Source organism: Helianthus annuus, chromosome 13, assembly GCF_002127325.2.
Source record: "Helianthus annuus cultivar XRQ/B chromosome 13, HanXRQr2.0-SUNRISE, whole genome shotgun sequence".
Lineage (NCBI taxonomy): Eukaryota > Viridiplantae > Streptophyta > Magnoliopsida > Asterales > Asteraceae > Helianthus > Helianthus annuus.
The window spans coordinates 991,462-1,006,256 of NC_035445.2; the positions used below are offsets into that span (position 1 = coordinate 991,462).

Consider the following 14,795-nt stretch of genomic DNA (forward strand, 5'->3'; position numbering starts at 1 on the left):
TCGCTAAGCGTTTTGTAGATCAATAATCGCGCCAAATCGGTATCGGTTGATTGGCCGAATTGGAAAGTTTTTAATGTGTAATTTGTCGTTTTCTTTCCTGTTGTTGTTTTATCTCTTTGGCCTTGTCTAGCTTGTTGCTAGTTGGGTGCCTTTCTAATGAAAATGCGGTTCGAAAAAAATGTAAGAAAATAACAAATAAAGGGAACAAACACACCCAACACTTAACATGTTAAATCAATAAAATATATAGGATTATGAGATTACCTAAAAGTTGAGTCACTAAATTGGGACAAAAGAACGTTTGAGTGACTTAATTAGAACGATTTGAAAAGGTCTTAATCAAGACACACCCCAAAATCTTAATTTCACAGCCTGTATATGGGTCGTATAACGTTATACGGTTCATATAGAATAATCTGACATGACAAATATTGGACCGTATAATGTTATACGACTCGTATAGATGAAGAAAATATTAGGTTGTATAACATTATACGGGTCGTATAACATTATATGAGGTTTGGGTCGTATAACATTATATGGGTCGTATTACATTTTATACAGGTCGTATAATGTTATACGGCTCATATACACAAAGACAAAAAAAAACATTCTCTGACTTTTTTTGCAACAATAAGTTATACGGCCTGTATAACTCTATACGGACAGTATACATGTAGGGGTGTGAAAATAAAATTTTAGGGTTGTGGAAATAGTATGAGACTTTGAAAATTTTGTTACAATTCTATGAAGTTTCCCTAGAAATAAATACTAACATGTTGACATAACACCGAAACTTCTTAGCCCAACAAGTAATAACCACTTCGCGTATTTTAGTTTTTAGGTAAGTTTTATATAGGAAGACCATTAGCCTTTAGATCATATTGAGTCATTTGTGACATCTTAGGCAAGTCTGGCTTCACTACATGGGAGATACTAATCGAATGCTCAACCTCAAAACACCATTAAAACATTTTGAGTGCATTAGTTAAGGATGAGATAAGATTTTCCATAGTTATGCTTATTTGGATGGGGAAATTTTACAATAGTTTTAGGAAATCGCCATGGTAAATTCATAATACTAATATACTACATGTATTTAGAGATGCACAAAAAACTGGAACCGGGAAAAAACCGGACCCGGGTATTAAAAAACCGATTTTTTCATACCCGGAACCGTACCCGACACTACCCACCGGGTACGCATAGGGTATAGATTTCTATGTAAAAAACCATACCCGATTTTTTTTCCTTTTATTGTTTTTTTTTTTTTTTTGAACGGCAAAGGTTACATAATACTACTCTTAAATTACACTAAATTTTACCCTATGTCAGGAATTGAACCCTGGTCTCTCTCTAAGAGGCATAGAGTCTCTACCACCCCACCAAAGTGGTGATGGCTTTCCTTTTATTGTTTAATAATGAAATGTTGTGACTATTAGAGTGTATGAGTTAGTTGAGAGTTAATGGGTGTGTGTTTTTCCTTTTATCGTTTAATAATGAAATATTGTGACTATTAAAGTGTATGAGTTAGTTGAGAGTTAATGGTTATATGTTTTTCCTTTTATTGTTTAATAGTGAAATATTGTAATTATTAGAGTGTATGAGTTAGTTGAGAGTTTATTATATGAGTTGATTGTAGTTTGAGTTAGTTTAGAGATAGTTGTGTTGTCTATATATAGGAGATGTATGGATCATAAATGTCAATGAGAAATGAATGAACAATTTACCTGAATCTGATTTCCTTTATGGTATCAGAGCTACACAGCTCCGGTATCTCTCTGGTCACTTTTCCGACGAACCACTATTTTTTTATTGTCTCCTTTACTATGCAAACTCCACCTTTTCTTAATCTCAACTAATTAAGACACTCTAATAGAGATTTTAATTGTTAGAAAACTAATATAATTTCTTATGATATATTATGCGACATAATAAGTATGAATTAGAATTTATGATTTTAGTTTCTTGTAGCCAATCTTAGACCATGTGTAGTGGTAGAAGCTTATAATGCCCCCACCATGGGGCATTATACGACACATGGCGTCCTAGTCAGCAAGGGGGCATTATAGCAAAAGTGATGTAGTGGGGCATTATGCCATAACCCCCATTCAATCATTTTACAATCATTTCCCAATTATTTTTTTTAATTTAAAACATAAAAAAAACTTCATTAATTTAAAAATAAAATTACATTACTTGAAAAAAAAATAAAAAAAAAACTGAAAAAAAAAACCGAAAATAAAAAAAAAACAGAAAAAAAGCTGAAAAAAATAAAAAAAAAAACATAAAAAAATAACATGATCTAGAGTCCATATTTTTCTTTAATTTTTTGGCGACGCATTTGCGCAAGGATCAACGCATCGCCTTGTAGGTGGTCGATAGGTTTGGACAAAAACTCGATGTCCTTTTCCATTTGCCTCGCCTCTTGCATCTCGTTAAATTTTTTTGTTTCGGCCACTCGCTCCTTCATAATCTCATAACGTTGGTGGCCGAGGTCGCGAATGTCTTGGAGACGACGGTTCATCTCCTCGAAATCATCCTTTAACTCGAGATCGGAAGACGACTCGACCGTTTTTTTCCCGGTTCCCTTTCTTCTACCGGTGGGTCGGACCAACTCTTCTTGAATGCCCTCGTCCACCGCCTCATTTAAATCAACATTGCGGGCATCCTATGTCAGAGTTGACGGGTCAACGGAGGATGATGTTTTTGACCTTTTAGCCCGACGTCTACTACTAGACGTCATTGGATTAACTACCGCCCACTTTGGACTTTTTCGAAGTAGCTCCCAACACTTGTAGTACGTGAAAGGGCCTTTTGTCCTCTCGAACTCCTCCAAACTCTTCGTTAAAACCCCCACGTCACCTTCACCGCTCGGCCGATTATCGTAGTTACGTTGGAAGACTTCTTGGAACCCATGACACTTGTTGTTGATGTCGGTCCATTTGCTAGAAATGGAGTCTTTGTCCCGATGTTCGCCTTGACCCCACGTGCTAAAGAAGAGTGCACGAACCCTATCCCAAAAAACCGGGCCCGTTTGAAAGTTTGCTACAAAAAAAAATAAAAAAAAATAAGTTGTTTGTTAAAAAATAAATTAACAAAATAAGTAAAATAATATTTATATAAAATAGTTACCGGTCTCTTCGTCCTCCGAAATGTCGACATACGCCCGAGTCAACGCGTATTCCTCTTCCTTCGTCCATTTGATTATATTTTTTGTACGCCGCGGTGCGTCCTTATCCTTCTTCTTATGCGACCTTTTGCCGCGTTTCGATGTTTCTTGCACCGGTTCGGGTTGCGTCTCCGGTACGACTTCCACATCGGGTTCGGCTTCGGGTTGTGACGGTTGAGACCCGCCGGCTTGACCATAGCCGAAAGTGGGAGGAACAAACGGAGGGGCGCCACTCAAGTAAGCCGCGTAAGTTAAAAAGCTCGGGTCCATGTCTTGAAGGTTGTATGGGGTTTGCGGTTGGGTTGTGTTCGGGTTTGCGGGTCTAGCGGGGACACCAAAAGGAGGGCGGAATGGATGCATGATTGTATAAAAATTAGAAGAAAGTGGGTTTTTTTTTATAAAAGTTGGAAGAAAGTGGGAGAGATAGTGAGTTTTTGTATAAAATGGTGTGAATGTGGGGTAAATATATATAGTGGGGATTATTTTAAATTAAAAAAAATAATAATAAATGAATGTTACCGTTTGAAAACGGTCGAAGATGGTGGCCCCCACATTTTTAAGCGTTATTTTTAAAACGCCGCAGGCATTTTTTGTCGAAAAAAACGCCCTAAAACGCCCCCTGTAATGGGGGGTGGGGCGTTATGTAGCGTTTTCGGGCAAAAATTTTTAAAAAAAACGCCCCATTACGCTTGGTCTTAATTGTTTAATCTTGGGTTGCACAATAGAACTTCTCGGACTTTATGATTTTGATCTTGGAGATGGTATTGGCTTTCTACATTTTAGTAATTTTGGCTTGCAACATAAAACTAATGTTTAGCCATGAGAGATTTAGAGGAGTTTAGTCATGAGTTGCTAGATCTTAAGAGACGAGAAGATAGGTAAGTGGTAGTTGGGTAATGTATAAGTGCATTATACATATAACAAATTGTTGTATGAACATGCAACAGTGGTAGAAATTCATACAACACTTCAAATTGAGCCTGCCCCGAAACCGGGTTTTTTAGTATCCGTATCGGGTTTTTTTAATCCCCGAAATACCCAGCTTTCAACGGTTTTTGAAGAACCGGTTCTTTCAATACTCGGAAATGTTTCCATAACCAAAACCGGGTGTTGAGAAAACCCTGTTTTTATATGCTAGGAGTCGGAACCGTTTCTTTCAATACCGTATAACTGTATAAGTGATACCCGAACCGATTATAATATAACCAAAACCGGATAATGAAAAAACCCGGTTTGTGCACCTCATTGTATTTGCATGCAACTTCGGCCCAATCCCAGTTAGAATAGAAAACCAGCGTAAATTTGGTCGAAGCCCAAGTTAAAGCACATAATGGGCCAAAGCCCTTATAGTAAAAGCCCTAACCCTGAGAAACAAACCCCTCTCCGTTTCACAATTCACCCCCACCCACCCCCTCTCTCTCTCTCTCTCTTCAAGTTTTCCGTTTGATCACTGAACACAACAACAACAACAAGAAGAAACAGGTAAGCATTCGCTGGTCAACTTTTCCGTTTCCCTTCACAAACCCTAATTTCACACCTCCAATTTCCACACCCTTTCCTTCCACCATCATGTTTATTATTATTATTCAACCCTATTAATTAATATTAATAATATTATTATATCCAAACCCTACACCATCCTTATTAATTTACCCTAATTCATGACTGCCGATTCCTCCACCGCCACTGTTACCCACTCCGCCGACAACGACGCCGGTAAAACTCTACCGTCGCCCTGGCTCCACGTTGTCCGCGGACCAATCCACCCGGATTCGATCTCTCCGCCGCCGCTGGCTGATGAACGTGTTTCTGTTTCTTCCGATCCGGTGGCGCCGCCGCTGCCGGAGGTCTCCGATGGCAATGCTGATGGTGTGGTGAAATCGGCGTGGAGTAAACCCTTGGTTGATGGTGTGGTGGAAGGTGTAACTGTTTCTCCGGTGATGGGTGCTGATTTGTGGCCCGCCTTGTCTGAGTCGACTCGTCCCGGGGTAAAATCGTCATTTGTTTCTTCAGAGTCTTCATCTAAACCGGCTATTGATGCATCAGCTCAGGTTTGATTTTTAGGTTTTCTGTTTATCGTTTTTTACTTTATTTAAATTATAACTAAATTTGTTTAGATTATATTGCTAGTGTGGATTGTTATTTTATAGGAATTTATGAATAATTATGATCATGTGATGTATGTTTATTGATTCATGTTACAGGAACCTGTAATTTCACAACCACCACAGAAGCAAGCAAAACCTAATTTAAACTCTAATAACAATCCGAATCATGGCCGTCAGCGATCATTTAAACGCGGTGGAACTGGAAATGCTGCTGCTGCTGCTGGCGGTGCATCTGCGGGATATATCAGGCCACCGCAGCCTCCGCCACTTCCGCCGCCGTTCCCTGTATTTGACATGTATGGTAATTTGTTGCCCCCAATCCCAGAACCCCCGCAGGCTCCGTTTAAGGTTAATAATTGGTCTCCTAGACCGGTTGATTCTACTTCGAATAGGCAGCCTCCAGCCCGAAGGAATAACTTTGGTCCTAGGCCGTTTAATAACGGTTACGGTGGAAGGCGCGAGCATCATGCACCTAGAAGTCCTGCTGGTGCTGCTAGAGATGTTAATGTACCCCATCAAATGGCCCCACCACCTCCCCCGCCTTTTAGGGGGTATTTTCGACCGCCCTTTTTGTTTCCTCAGCCCGTAAGACCGTATGGAGCTCCAATGGGTTATGGTAAAGTTTTGTTTGATCCGTGTTTTGATATTATCGGGTTTTAATGTGTGTAAATTTGGGACTGAAATTTTGTATCTTTTGCAGAAATGGGGGGATCGTATGTATATTTTCCTGCACTAGCTCCAGCCCCTTATAGGGGCGGTGCGCCTGTTTATCCTCATGGAGCTTCGGTTTCTTCAATGCCGATGAGTTCTGTGGATCTATCTTTGCATGATGAGATACTTAAACAGATTGAATATTATTTCAGGTGAGTGTTACTGTTTTAGTAGGTGGGATTTGTTCTTATTTGTGGCTCATGGAATTCTTTTGTTAACCACAGTGATGATAATTTGGTAAAAGACAACTATTTGAGGTCTCATATGGACGAAGAGGGATGGGTATCGATCACATTAATAGCCGGTTTTCCTAAAGTAAGTGTTTTTTAACTTTTACTTCTGTAGGTAACGACTTTCATTTGTCATTTTCAATCTCATGTCTAGTTTTCAAATCTTTATCGTATGTATATTCGGTAATTGCCTATAAATTAACTAGTTGACTAATAATAATTATTTAATTTAATATAAAAACTTAGGTAACACCATGCTTTTTTCCTTTTATATGCTTTAATATAGCAACTGGCTAACCAATATGTTGTATCGCTTACATTCACGGTTTTTTACTGAAAATGATTTTAGGTTCAAGCTCTGACAAATGACATTCAAATGCTATTGAGCGTCTTGAGAGATTCAAGTACTTGTGAAATTCAGGTACTCCTTTCACAAATGACATTCAGATGAAGTTATTTGTCGTTTGTGTCTACATATTATCATATTATGAAATGCGGTTTATCCTTGTAGGATGACAAGGTAAGAAGACGTGCTGATTGGAAAAGATGGATACATACACGGCGTGAAGTAACTGAGAATTCTGTCGAAGAAGCTTCATTACAGAAGCTCTCATTGGAAGACGGGCCTACAAACGAAGAACAAGTGCTAGCCAATGGGGATGTCAGCCCTGAGGACCCCTGTTCTTAAAGTCAAACTTTTGTTTATGCAGTCAAAGTCAACATCGTATTTTTGAGCTTTGACTGTGCTCAGATTTTGCAGTTTTCAGTAAATAGGTAATGGGTGCCTGAAAAAAAAGAGAGCTTTGGATTATCGGCTAATGAGTCTTGATGGTTTGTATAGTTTGCCGTATTATATGTTGCTGTTGGGGATTGATGATTGGTGGAGGGAGCGTAGAATCAGATGCTTTTGGTTGGAAGTTATGCAGCTGGTGTTTACAGAAGAAGATCATGATTATGATTATTAACCATTATTTGTTGGTTTAAATCTTTATCACTTGGATTTTTACATGTCTTTTTGAATGGGTATGGTACTTTTGACATGTTTTGACTTTTGGACATATCTGACCTTTGTAAAAGATTGTTCTTGTAGCTCAATTTGTGATGAATTTTGGTTTGTTTTCAATGTTTCTGTAGATCTCTATATTATATTGTTTGTCATGTACCAAGTGCAAAAACAAGTTTTACGCATGTAAACAACCGACGAATATAGAGGGGGTAATCTTGACCCAAAGCCTTCTAAATGGGTCAATTTGGTTTGCTTTTAAAATTATATGGGTTGGTTTGGGTAAGATATTTTAACTAAGGGGGTGTTTGGGATTGCGTTTTCAACCTGATTATTTGATTATTGTGTTTTGAAATCGCAAAAAATCTATTTTGAGTGTTTGGTAAAAAATTAATAAAAAGTGATTTTTTACGTTTTGTAGAGTTCAAAACGTGATAATCCATAAGTAGGTCACCCCTTGCTGCAGGAAAACGTGATAATCCAAAAACTGATTTTTTACGTTTTCACTTATGTATTTTTTTAAAATATATATACTTGCCAAACACTCAAATAGTTGATTATCTGATTATTGTGATATCAAACAACATAATCAAATCCAAACAATGTTGATTATCTGATTATTGTGATATCAAACAACATAATCAAATCCAAACACTATCTTTCTGCAGCACGTTTTGTTACAGCTAATTATCTGATTCTGATTATTGAAAACGCATAATCTATTTTCAAAACTCAACCCCAAACACCCCCTAAATGGGTTACTTGAAATTACATCTTGTTATTTTCGGGTCAAAGCGGGTCGACAACATTAAAGAAATGGGTCGATGTGGGTTAGTGTCTTAAAGAATCGGGGCAGGTTTCGGATCGGAATGGGTTCAGTTCAATTTGAGCTTCGGGCCGAGACGGGTTTCGGCACAAAGTAGGTTTTGGATCGGAACGGGGTCGGTTCGGGTCGGGTTTCGAGCCGACACGGGTTTCTGCATCGGACGGGTTTCGGATCGCAACGGGTTTTGGGCCGACTCGAGTTTCTGCACGAGACGAGTTTCGGGTCGGAACGAGTTTCGTATCGTTTCGACGAGAACCGTTTCGACCCGTACCGTTTTGACGGGAACCGTTTCGACCAGTACCGTTTCAAATCGAACCGTTTCGACGCGAACCGTTTCGACCCGTACCGTTTCGACATGAAATAAAGTATCAATTGGTATGAAAAGATAAACCAAAAAAATCGTCACATGAAATGTCCTGACAATTTTGTTTGCTTCTAATAATTCTGGTAATACATATGAACTATGAAGGACAAACCGAAGGAGCAGGATTAGCAGCAATAAAAGTAGGGGTTTCATCCCCTGGCATTAACACAGAAACTTCTCTTGCATAAGTATTTATCGGCAGCCACAACAAGTATATGATGAGACAGCCAATAAAACCAATCAAGACTTTAACTTTGACCAAAACCCATAAATCTTGGGAAGAACTTTCAATCTAAATTTCAGTTTCATCTAAAAACAGCAATCCAAAGTTAAATTAAGCAAAAAAAAAAAAAATTAGTAGTCTAAAGCTGAATTGACCAGCAAGAGACAATGTTGACTTGACCCTCAGCAAAAAATAAAAAAATAAAAAAAAATAAGTACAATCTAGAATTGAAATTCAGCGAAAAAAAAAAACCAGCAATCTAGAGCTGAATTGACCAGCAAGAAACACAAGTTTATTTGAGTTAAAAAAAAAATTCTAGAGTTGATTTTCAGCACAAGAAACAGCATTCTAGAGTTAAATTTCAGCAAAAATATAATAAAAAACAGCAATCTAGAGGTAATTTGACCAGCAAGAAACCAATGTTGAGTTGACTTTCAAAACCATAATTTGCTTCTTGTAGAAATAGAAGGTTCGTACACACTACAAAAGAACTACACAAACATGGATATTCTTGTTGACCAATCATATTCTTTCTTAATGACCATGTCTCAAACTGGAATCAATGATTAGTAAGCAGCCATCTTGCATAACCCATCTAAACTGCATTTGCATATTAATCGAATTGTCTTTTTATTTCTTCTGTTTTTAAATTTCGTAAATTGTCGTCATTTAACATTACGAATACAATTGTATTTTTTATAGCCAACCTGACCCGACCCGAAACCCGTTCTGACCCGAACCCGTTTCGACCTGAACCAAAACAACCCTTTTTTTAATTGACCCGAACCCGTTTTGACCCATGACCCGATCCGACCCGACCCGACCCGACCTGTTTGCCAGGTCTAGACGAATATTAACGCGTACATCATGCATCCAAATCCATTGTGGTTCTAGTCTCGGTTTTTAGAGAAAAATGTTTCAATATAAGATCGGACATAAAGAAGCTGCGATGCAATCAAAACGACCAACTAGACTTCATAACTAATGCAGGAAATTGTGTACAACCATCTTTCACATACATAAGTGATGGTTGTAACACAAACTTTTCCCCGAACTTTACTTTCGAAAATGCTTCAACTTGATAATGATCCCAAACATTTGAACCACCGCCAATCTTCAACCCCCATCCAAAATCATCTTCAGGTAGATCAGATACCGACACGCCCCATTGTAAATATCTAGAATCCAAATTATTCATCTCAACCCACCCTCCTACTTTGGTGCTCGAATCAAGATCCGACTCAAGAACTAGAGCTGTAGACCCAACTGTTCCATCACTCGCCTCCATCAGTTCTTTATGACGTCTGAACAAACCAACTGGTAGAGCAACCGGACCAAGATCAGCATTTTGACTTGAAAACTTTGGTGTTTTGTTTAGACCCAATAACGAGACCTTCGTACCCCATGAAAGTTGATACGTAACTTGCGCGAAAGTGCTTAATAAATGCGAGGGCACTGCAGACTCCAGCTGAGTCACAAACTGAGCTAACGAAGCGATACAGTTTGACTTTTTCACGGTCAACCCGATACCACTACCAATATGCTGCTTTAACAACGGAGGTCCAGTACATAAACGACTAGTAAGACCAACATCACTACATTTAGCACCTAACGGAACAGCAATCAAATCACACCAATCATTAACATTTGCCGAGTAAACCACCTTCGCTAATGAAAGCGGCCCGTCAACTTGCCCTTTCGCCACAAACTCCGCAGTAACCAAATCCTTTTCCCGAACTGTAGTCTCAAAACTAAACCGAGAATTCACACCAGTATTAACCCCCATTAGACTAATCGCTTCATGATTACCTTCATGAATCCCATCAACCATCAACAACATCCCCAAGGCCTCTATCTCTCCTCTCACACGAGTACTAGCCTCATTAAACGGGCTCAACTTGGACGACTTAAACGACAGTAACCGCTCCACTTTATCCTGCCTGTCCCTGAGTTTCATAATATCCGAAAACGCTTCCCGCTGCAACCGCTTTAAAATTTCAATCTGTAAAACATAACCTAATGAATTTCAGTAAACTGTGAGCTAACTACAGACGTAGTGAGGTTACATTTTCATAAACCATCAATTAATAAGCAGAAGACTTGTGCAAAAAGTAAAGTGTAAAAGTATACCGGATGACGACGCTTGGAGAGTCCGACGTTCTCAAGGATGCCATTGGTGAAGTTCTGTGCGGCACTTTTTAGTTTATTGACGACGGGCTCAATCTTATCGGAAACCATTTGATTGAATTAGGGTTCGTTTTGATACTGAATTGGGGGAAATCTGTTTGAAAATGGCAAGAGAGAATTAGGGTAAAGAAAGGTATACGCTTTCTTTCTTTCTTTCTTTTCCTTTTATGTTTAAAACTAGTAATAATGCCCGCGCGCGATGCGGCGCGGGTACATCGCAAACATCGAATGGATTAGTCCAAGCGTTATGCGTTGCGTTAGCCACACGAAAACACGTGTTTTGACGTATCCGATTGAGCTCATTGTAACCTAACCCCTTTTTCGAGAGTTAGACATAGTTAACAATAGGGTTACCTAATATACTAAGACAACAACAATTATGGAATTATAAGAAACAACAAAGCAGATTACAAACTAACCTGAGCGGACGATACCACCCAAAAAAACTGAAAAAGTATGGCAAAATTCATTAGTAAAAACCAGTTAGTAGATCTTTATACCCATAATCATTAGACAACTATGAAACAACGAAAAGAAGCATAAAGATTCAGCAAATGCAATAGAGACTGGACAAAGAACTTATTTTTTCTAACCATGAGAAACAATCCAGTAATCTAAGCCTAACAACAGTATGAATCAAACTGTTATACATGCCTTTTAGGAAATATAAAAAGTCCAAGAAGATTTAACCTTATTATGAAAGTTGAAGCCTTGTTGTTCATTTTCAGAGGTTACTATATCTTTAAAAGATTTATAACCTAATTTATTCTGGTTGTTGACTCTTTTTAAGAGCTGATACAAAGTTCCACTCAAAGATTAATAGAATCTCAAGTCCTGGCTTTGCCAACGAAATCAAATTGTTTAAAACTCATATTAGATACAAAGTGAAAGCGCAATTTGTTTGACTTCCAAATTGAAAATGCATATCTATATAAAACGAATTATAAAAGTTGTTGGAACCTGAAAAGGTTACATAATAGAAGGTTATTCCTCGATCGGTTATTAACCGGTTACAGTTTATGTTAATAACCAATAACGCTTGAATATATATATATAGTAGTTTGCGTAAACGAATACAAACTTGGGTGAAGGCTAAAGGGAGTAAAAAAAAAAAAAAGAAGAATGAATTCATATGGAGAAGCCTAGAATTGAACTGGTGTTGAGAAGATTCAAAAAAAAATCACAAACGACAGCAGCAAGTTTTTGTTTTGTCTATAGATATGAGGTGTGTACCAACCTAAGTTGAACTCTGTTTCTTTATTCATTTATATCGACGTGAGTTAATTTAAACATTATTACCCTTTTTCTAAAAATAATGACGTCGTAAAAAAAGTTATATAAAACACATGTAATAAGCTCTAGGAAAACTATATGGCACGATAAGTAGTGATCATAAGTTATAACTTCGTATATAATATCATTGATCTATCGGATACATGTAATGAACACCATTTTAAGTATATGATGCCCAATGTCGATCTCACAGTATGTATAACTTTAAATTCCTTGATACCAATGAAACCATTATGAACAATTGGTCACCCACAATTACTGGTTTATAGTATACATAGAAGTGATAAATAGAAAGAATGAAAGTAAAGTATAAGTTGGTAAACTTTCCTAACAGTAACTTCTATCTTCACAGAAATCTCTAAAATAAAAGATATGCTATAATTATATTAATTACAAGGCAAGTTGTTGTGTAATATTCTTAGTTTTAGCTCATTCAATCAATAATACCACAATTGCATTCCAAAGGTTTATGGTCTCAACGTGTAAATTTAGGGGTCAATGTAAAGCCACATAGGAGTGGCAATGGGGTGGGTTTGGGACGAGTTTAGGTAATCCAACCACAAATCAAATTAGCTAAGCTTTTCCCATACCCGTCGGGTTTTATCGGGTAATTACCCGTAAGTTTCGAGTAAACCCGTTAAGTTAAAAAAGAATTACCCATTGGGTACAACAACCCAAATACCCGTCAAGCATCTATCAAGTAACTACTAATCAATAAAATTTGACAAATCATAAAAAAAAAAAAAAAATAGGCAGAATAAATCGATTTAATTTCTACCAGTTTAATACTTGAATTATCAACTGGTACTAAACTATTTGGACTCCGAACCTGATGGCCATAAGATTCCAAAATAAAGAATAAACTTCCGTGAATGAATATACACATTTTATTTTATATAAATTTGTTGTTCAAAACTGAGTTGTTAATAGTAATAGACAAGGCATCGAAGAACACAAACGTACATATCATCATAGCTACTAAACTATAGCGGTTTTACTGATTTGTTTATTTAACAAAGATAGTGGTGTGTGTTGCAAGAATATTGCTTAATATGGTCCAACGAACGCCCATACTATTATTTCCTCGCATGTACACGCTTCCTATTCTATATACAATTCAGTACCTTAGTCGATGCGGCGTCTATCGTCAACACGATGCCGTGGAAAACACAGCCTCACAACATGATGGTAGAGGGGAGGAGAGGCTAGCCAAAGGACCCGGCTTTCACCATAATCGGTTACGGAAATGAGAAGGATGAGGGAGACTGGGGAGGAGCTGCTCTCGCTGTCTCACACACACTGACCCACATTAGTCTCTTTAGCATGGTACATGGTTTCAAATGAAGATGTCATTTTGGGTTAAAAGAAAAAGGCTGAGGCATTTGAATTTTTTTTTAAGTTTTTGTTGTTACTACGTAATACCAGCACCAATGCAAAGTCACATTAACCGAATGTTAGAACTGGCTAAAATCCTCAACTCCGAAGGCCTCTTTATCACCTTTGTCAACACAGAGTTCAACCACCAACGCCTTCTCCAATCTCTCGGCTCTGACGCCTCTGCTGTCCTTTCACTTTGACACCATGTTGGATGTGTATAGAAGTAAGTGTTCAAGGGCATATTCAATAAGTATTGAAAGTGGGTCGTAACTTTTTTTTTTGTCAAATTAAATGCTTATTTACTTTCATCACATTCGAATATTATTGGTTTTATAGTACGAATTCATACAATTTACATGGGATATCACTATTCAATTGTACAAGTTTCCGCCAAAACGTCTTTTATCTTATTTATCATACACATGGTAAATTTATTTAGCTTACATTCACCAAAAGTTCACTTTACTCTGCTCCTATTTAAAATTTAATCGAGACACATTATTCTACAGCGCTTCGCAACATAATATTTCAAACAACAACACTCAATTGAGTAAAAAAGCAAATTTATCACCAAAAATTCGCTTTACCCTGCTCCTGTTTTAAAATTTAATCGAAACACATTATTCGACATGTCTATTCGATTCGATTAGTGAGTAAAAACACAGCATAATAACTCAAACAACAGCTCTCGATTGAGTAAAAAAACAAATTTATCCATATCATAGTTTACTGAGATTTATAAATGTCGAGACATCCAAGCAAAATTTGAGAAAGGCATTGTCTTCAGCAAATAACAAACAGATACTCAAATAAAGCCAACCATACATGCATCAAGTTCATTCAGTTTCACATAAAACCACCACACATGAAACCTAAACTCAGTTAAGAAACCCTAGACTGTGAATTAAAAGGAATGTGGGAAGGAAAACTCACCTGAACAGCAAATTAAAGGTCCTGGTAGCCTGCAACTTCAAAGCCCTCTACACGATTTGAAATCCTAGAGCTAAAATCGTAAAACCCATTGCTGGAATTCGTTACAGGGTTACCGATATTTGGTTGTTCTAATCTTCCGAATCTTGCACTCAGGACTTCCGATTGTTGTCACTGAGAAAAAGGTGAAAGAAGCACTTGAAGATCATAGCAGAAGAGGAAAACACGTTCACGTGGAAGCTGAGAGGGAAAAAAGGAAGGGATCGATTGAGTAAATAACCTAATAAGATGCACGACTTTGTGCTTTAAGATACATGGTAATTTGACGAGAAAGTACAATATAGCCCTTTATAATTAGCAAAATTACAGTA

At 37.6% G+C, this 14,795-nt stretch overlaps 2 protein-coding genes across 3 annotated transcripts; one reads left to right on the top strand and one right to left on the bottom strand.

Annotated features, from left to right (window-relative positions):
• The first annotated feature begins 4,553 nt into the window (after positions 1 to 4,553).
• LOC110897306 (la-related protein 1C) lies at positions 4,554 to 7,344 on the top strand. The gene is made up of 6 exons (XM_022144058.2): positions 4,554 to 5,223; positions 5,377 to 5,896; positions 5,981 to 6,143; positions 6,216 to 6,306; positions 6,571 to 6,642; positions 6,733 to 7,344. Exons 1-6 carry the CDS (start codon positions 4,834 to 4,836, stop codon positions 6,907 to 6,909), a joined length of 1,413 nt encoding a protein of 470 aa, XP_021999750.1. The 5' UTR covers positions 4,554 to 4,833; the 3' UTR covers positions 6,910 to 7,344.
• Positions 7,345 to 9,480: 2,136 nt separating this feature from the next.
• LOC110897305 lies at positions 9,481 to 14,716 on the bottom strand. Of its 2 annotated transcripts, XM_022144056.1 has the most exons (4): positions 14,428 to 14,716; positions 11,244 to 11,270; positions 10,768 to 10,918; positions 9,481 to 10,639 (listed from the first exon to the last, which is right to left on the bottom strand). In XM_022144056.1, exons 3-4 carry the CDS (start codon positions 10,873 to 10,875, stop codon positions 9,593 to 9,595), a joined length of 1,155 nt encoding a protein of 384 aa, XP_021999748.1. In that variant the 5' UTR covers positions 10,876 to 10,918; positions 11,244 to 11,270; positions 14,428 to 14,716; the 3' UTR covers positions 9,481 to 9,592. The 2 variants fall into 2 exon arrangements, with proteins under 2 accessions (XP_021999748.1, XP_021999749.1); XM_022144057.1 differs by lacking the exon at positions 11,244 to 11,270.
• Positions 14,717 to 14,795: the final 79 nt, after the last annotated feature.

What these genes read in the sequence shown, in the direction of transcription:
- LOC110897306 (XM_022144058.2), top strand. Translation starts at nt 4,834, where the DNA reads ATGACTGCCGATTCCTCCACCGCCACTGTTACCCACTCCGCCGACAAC. An exon ending in CAGATTGAATATTATTTCAG is followed by an intron (nt 6,144 to 6,215) that starts GTGAGTGTTACT and finishes TGTTAACCACAG; the next exon opens with TGATGATAATTTGGTAAAAG. An exon ending in TAATAGCCGGTTTTCCTAAA is followed by an intron (nt 6,307 to 6,570) that starts GTAAGTGTTTTT and finishes AAATGATTTTAG; the next exon opens with GTTCAAGCTCTGACAAATGA.
- LOC110897305 (XM_022144057.1), bottom strand. Translation starts at nt 10,875, where the DNA reads ATGGTTTCCGATAAGATTGAGCCCGTCGTCAATAAACTAAAAAGTGCC. An exon ending in TCTCCAAGCGTCGTCATCCG is followed by an intron (nt 10,640 to 10,767) that starts GTATACTTTTAC and finishes TATGTTTTACAG; the next exon opens with ATTGAAATTTTAAAGCGGTT.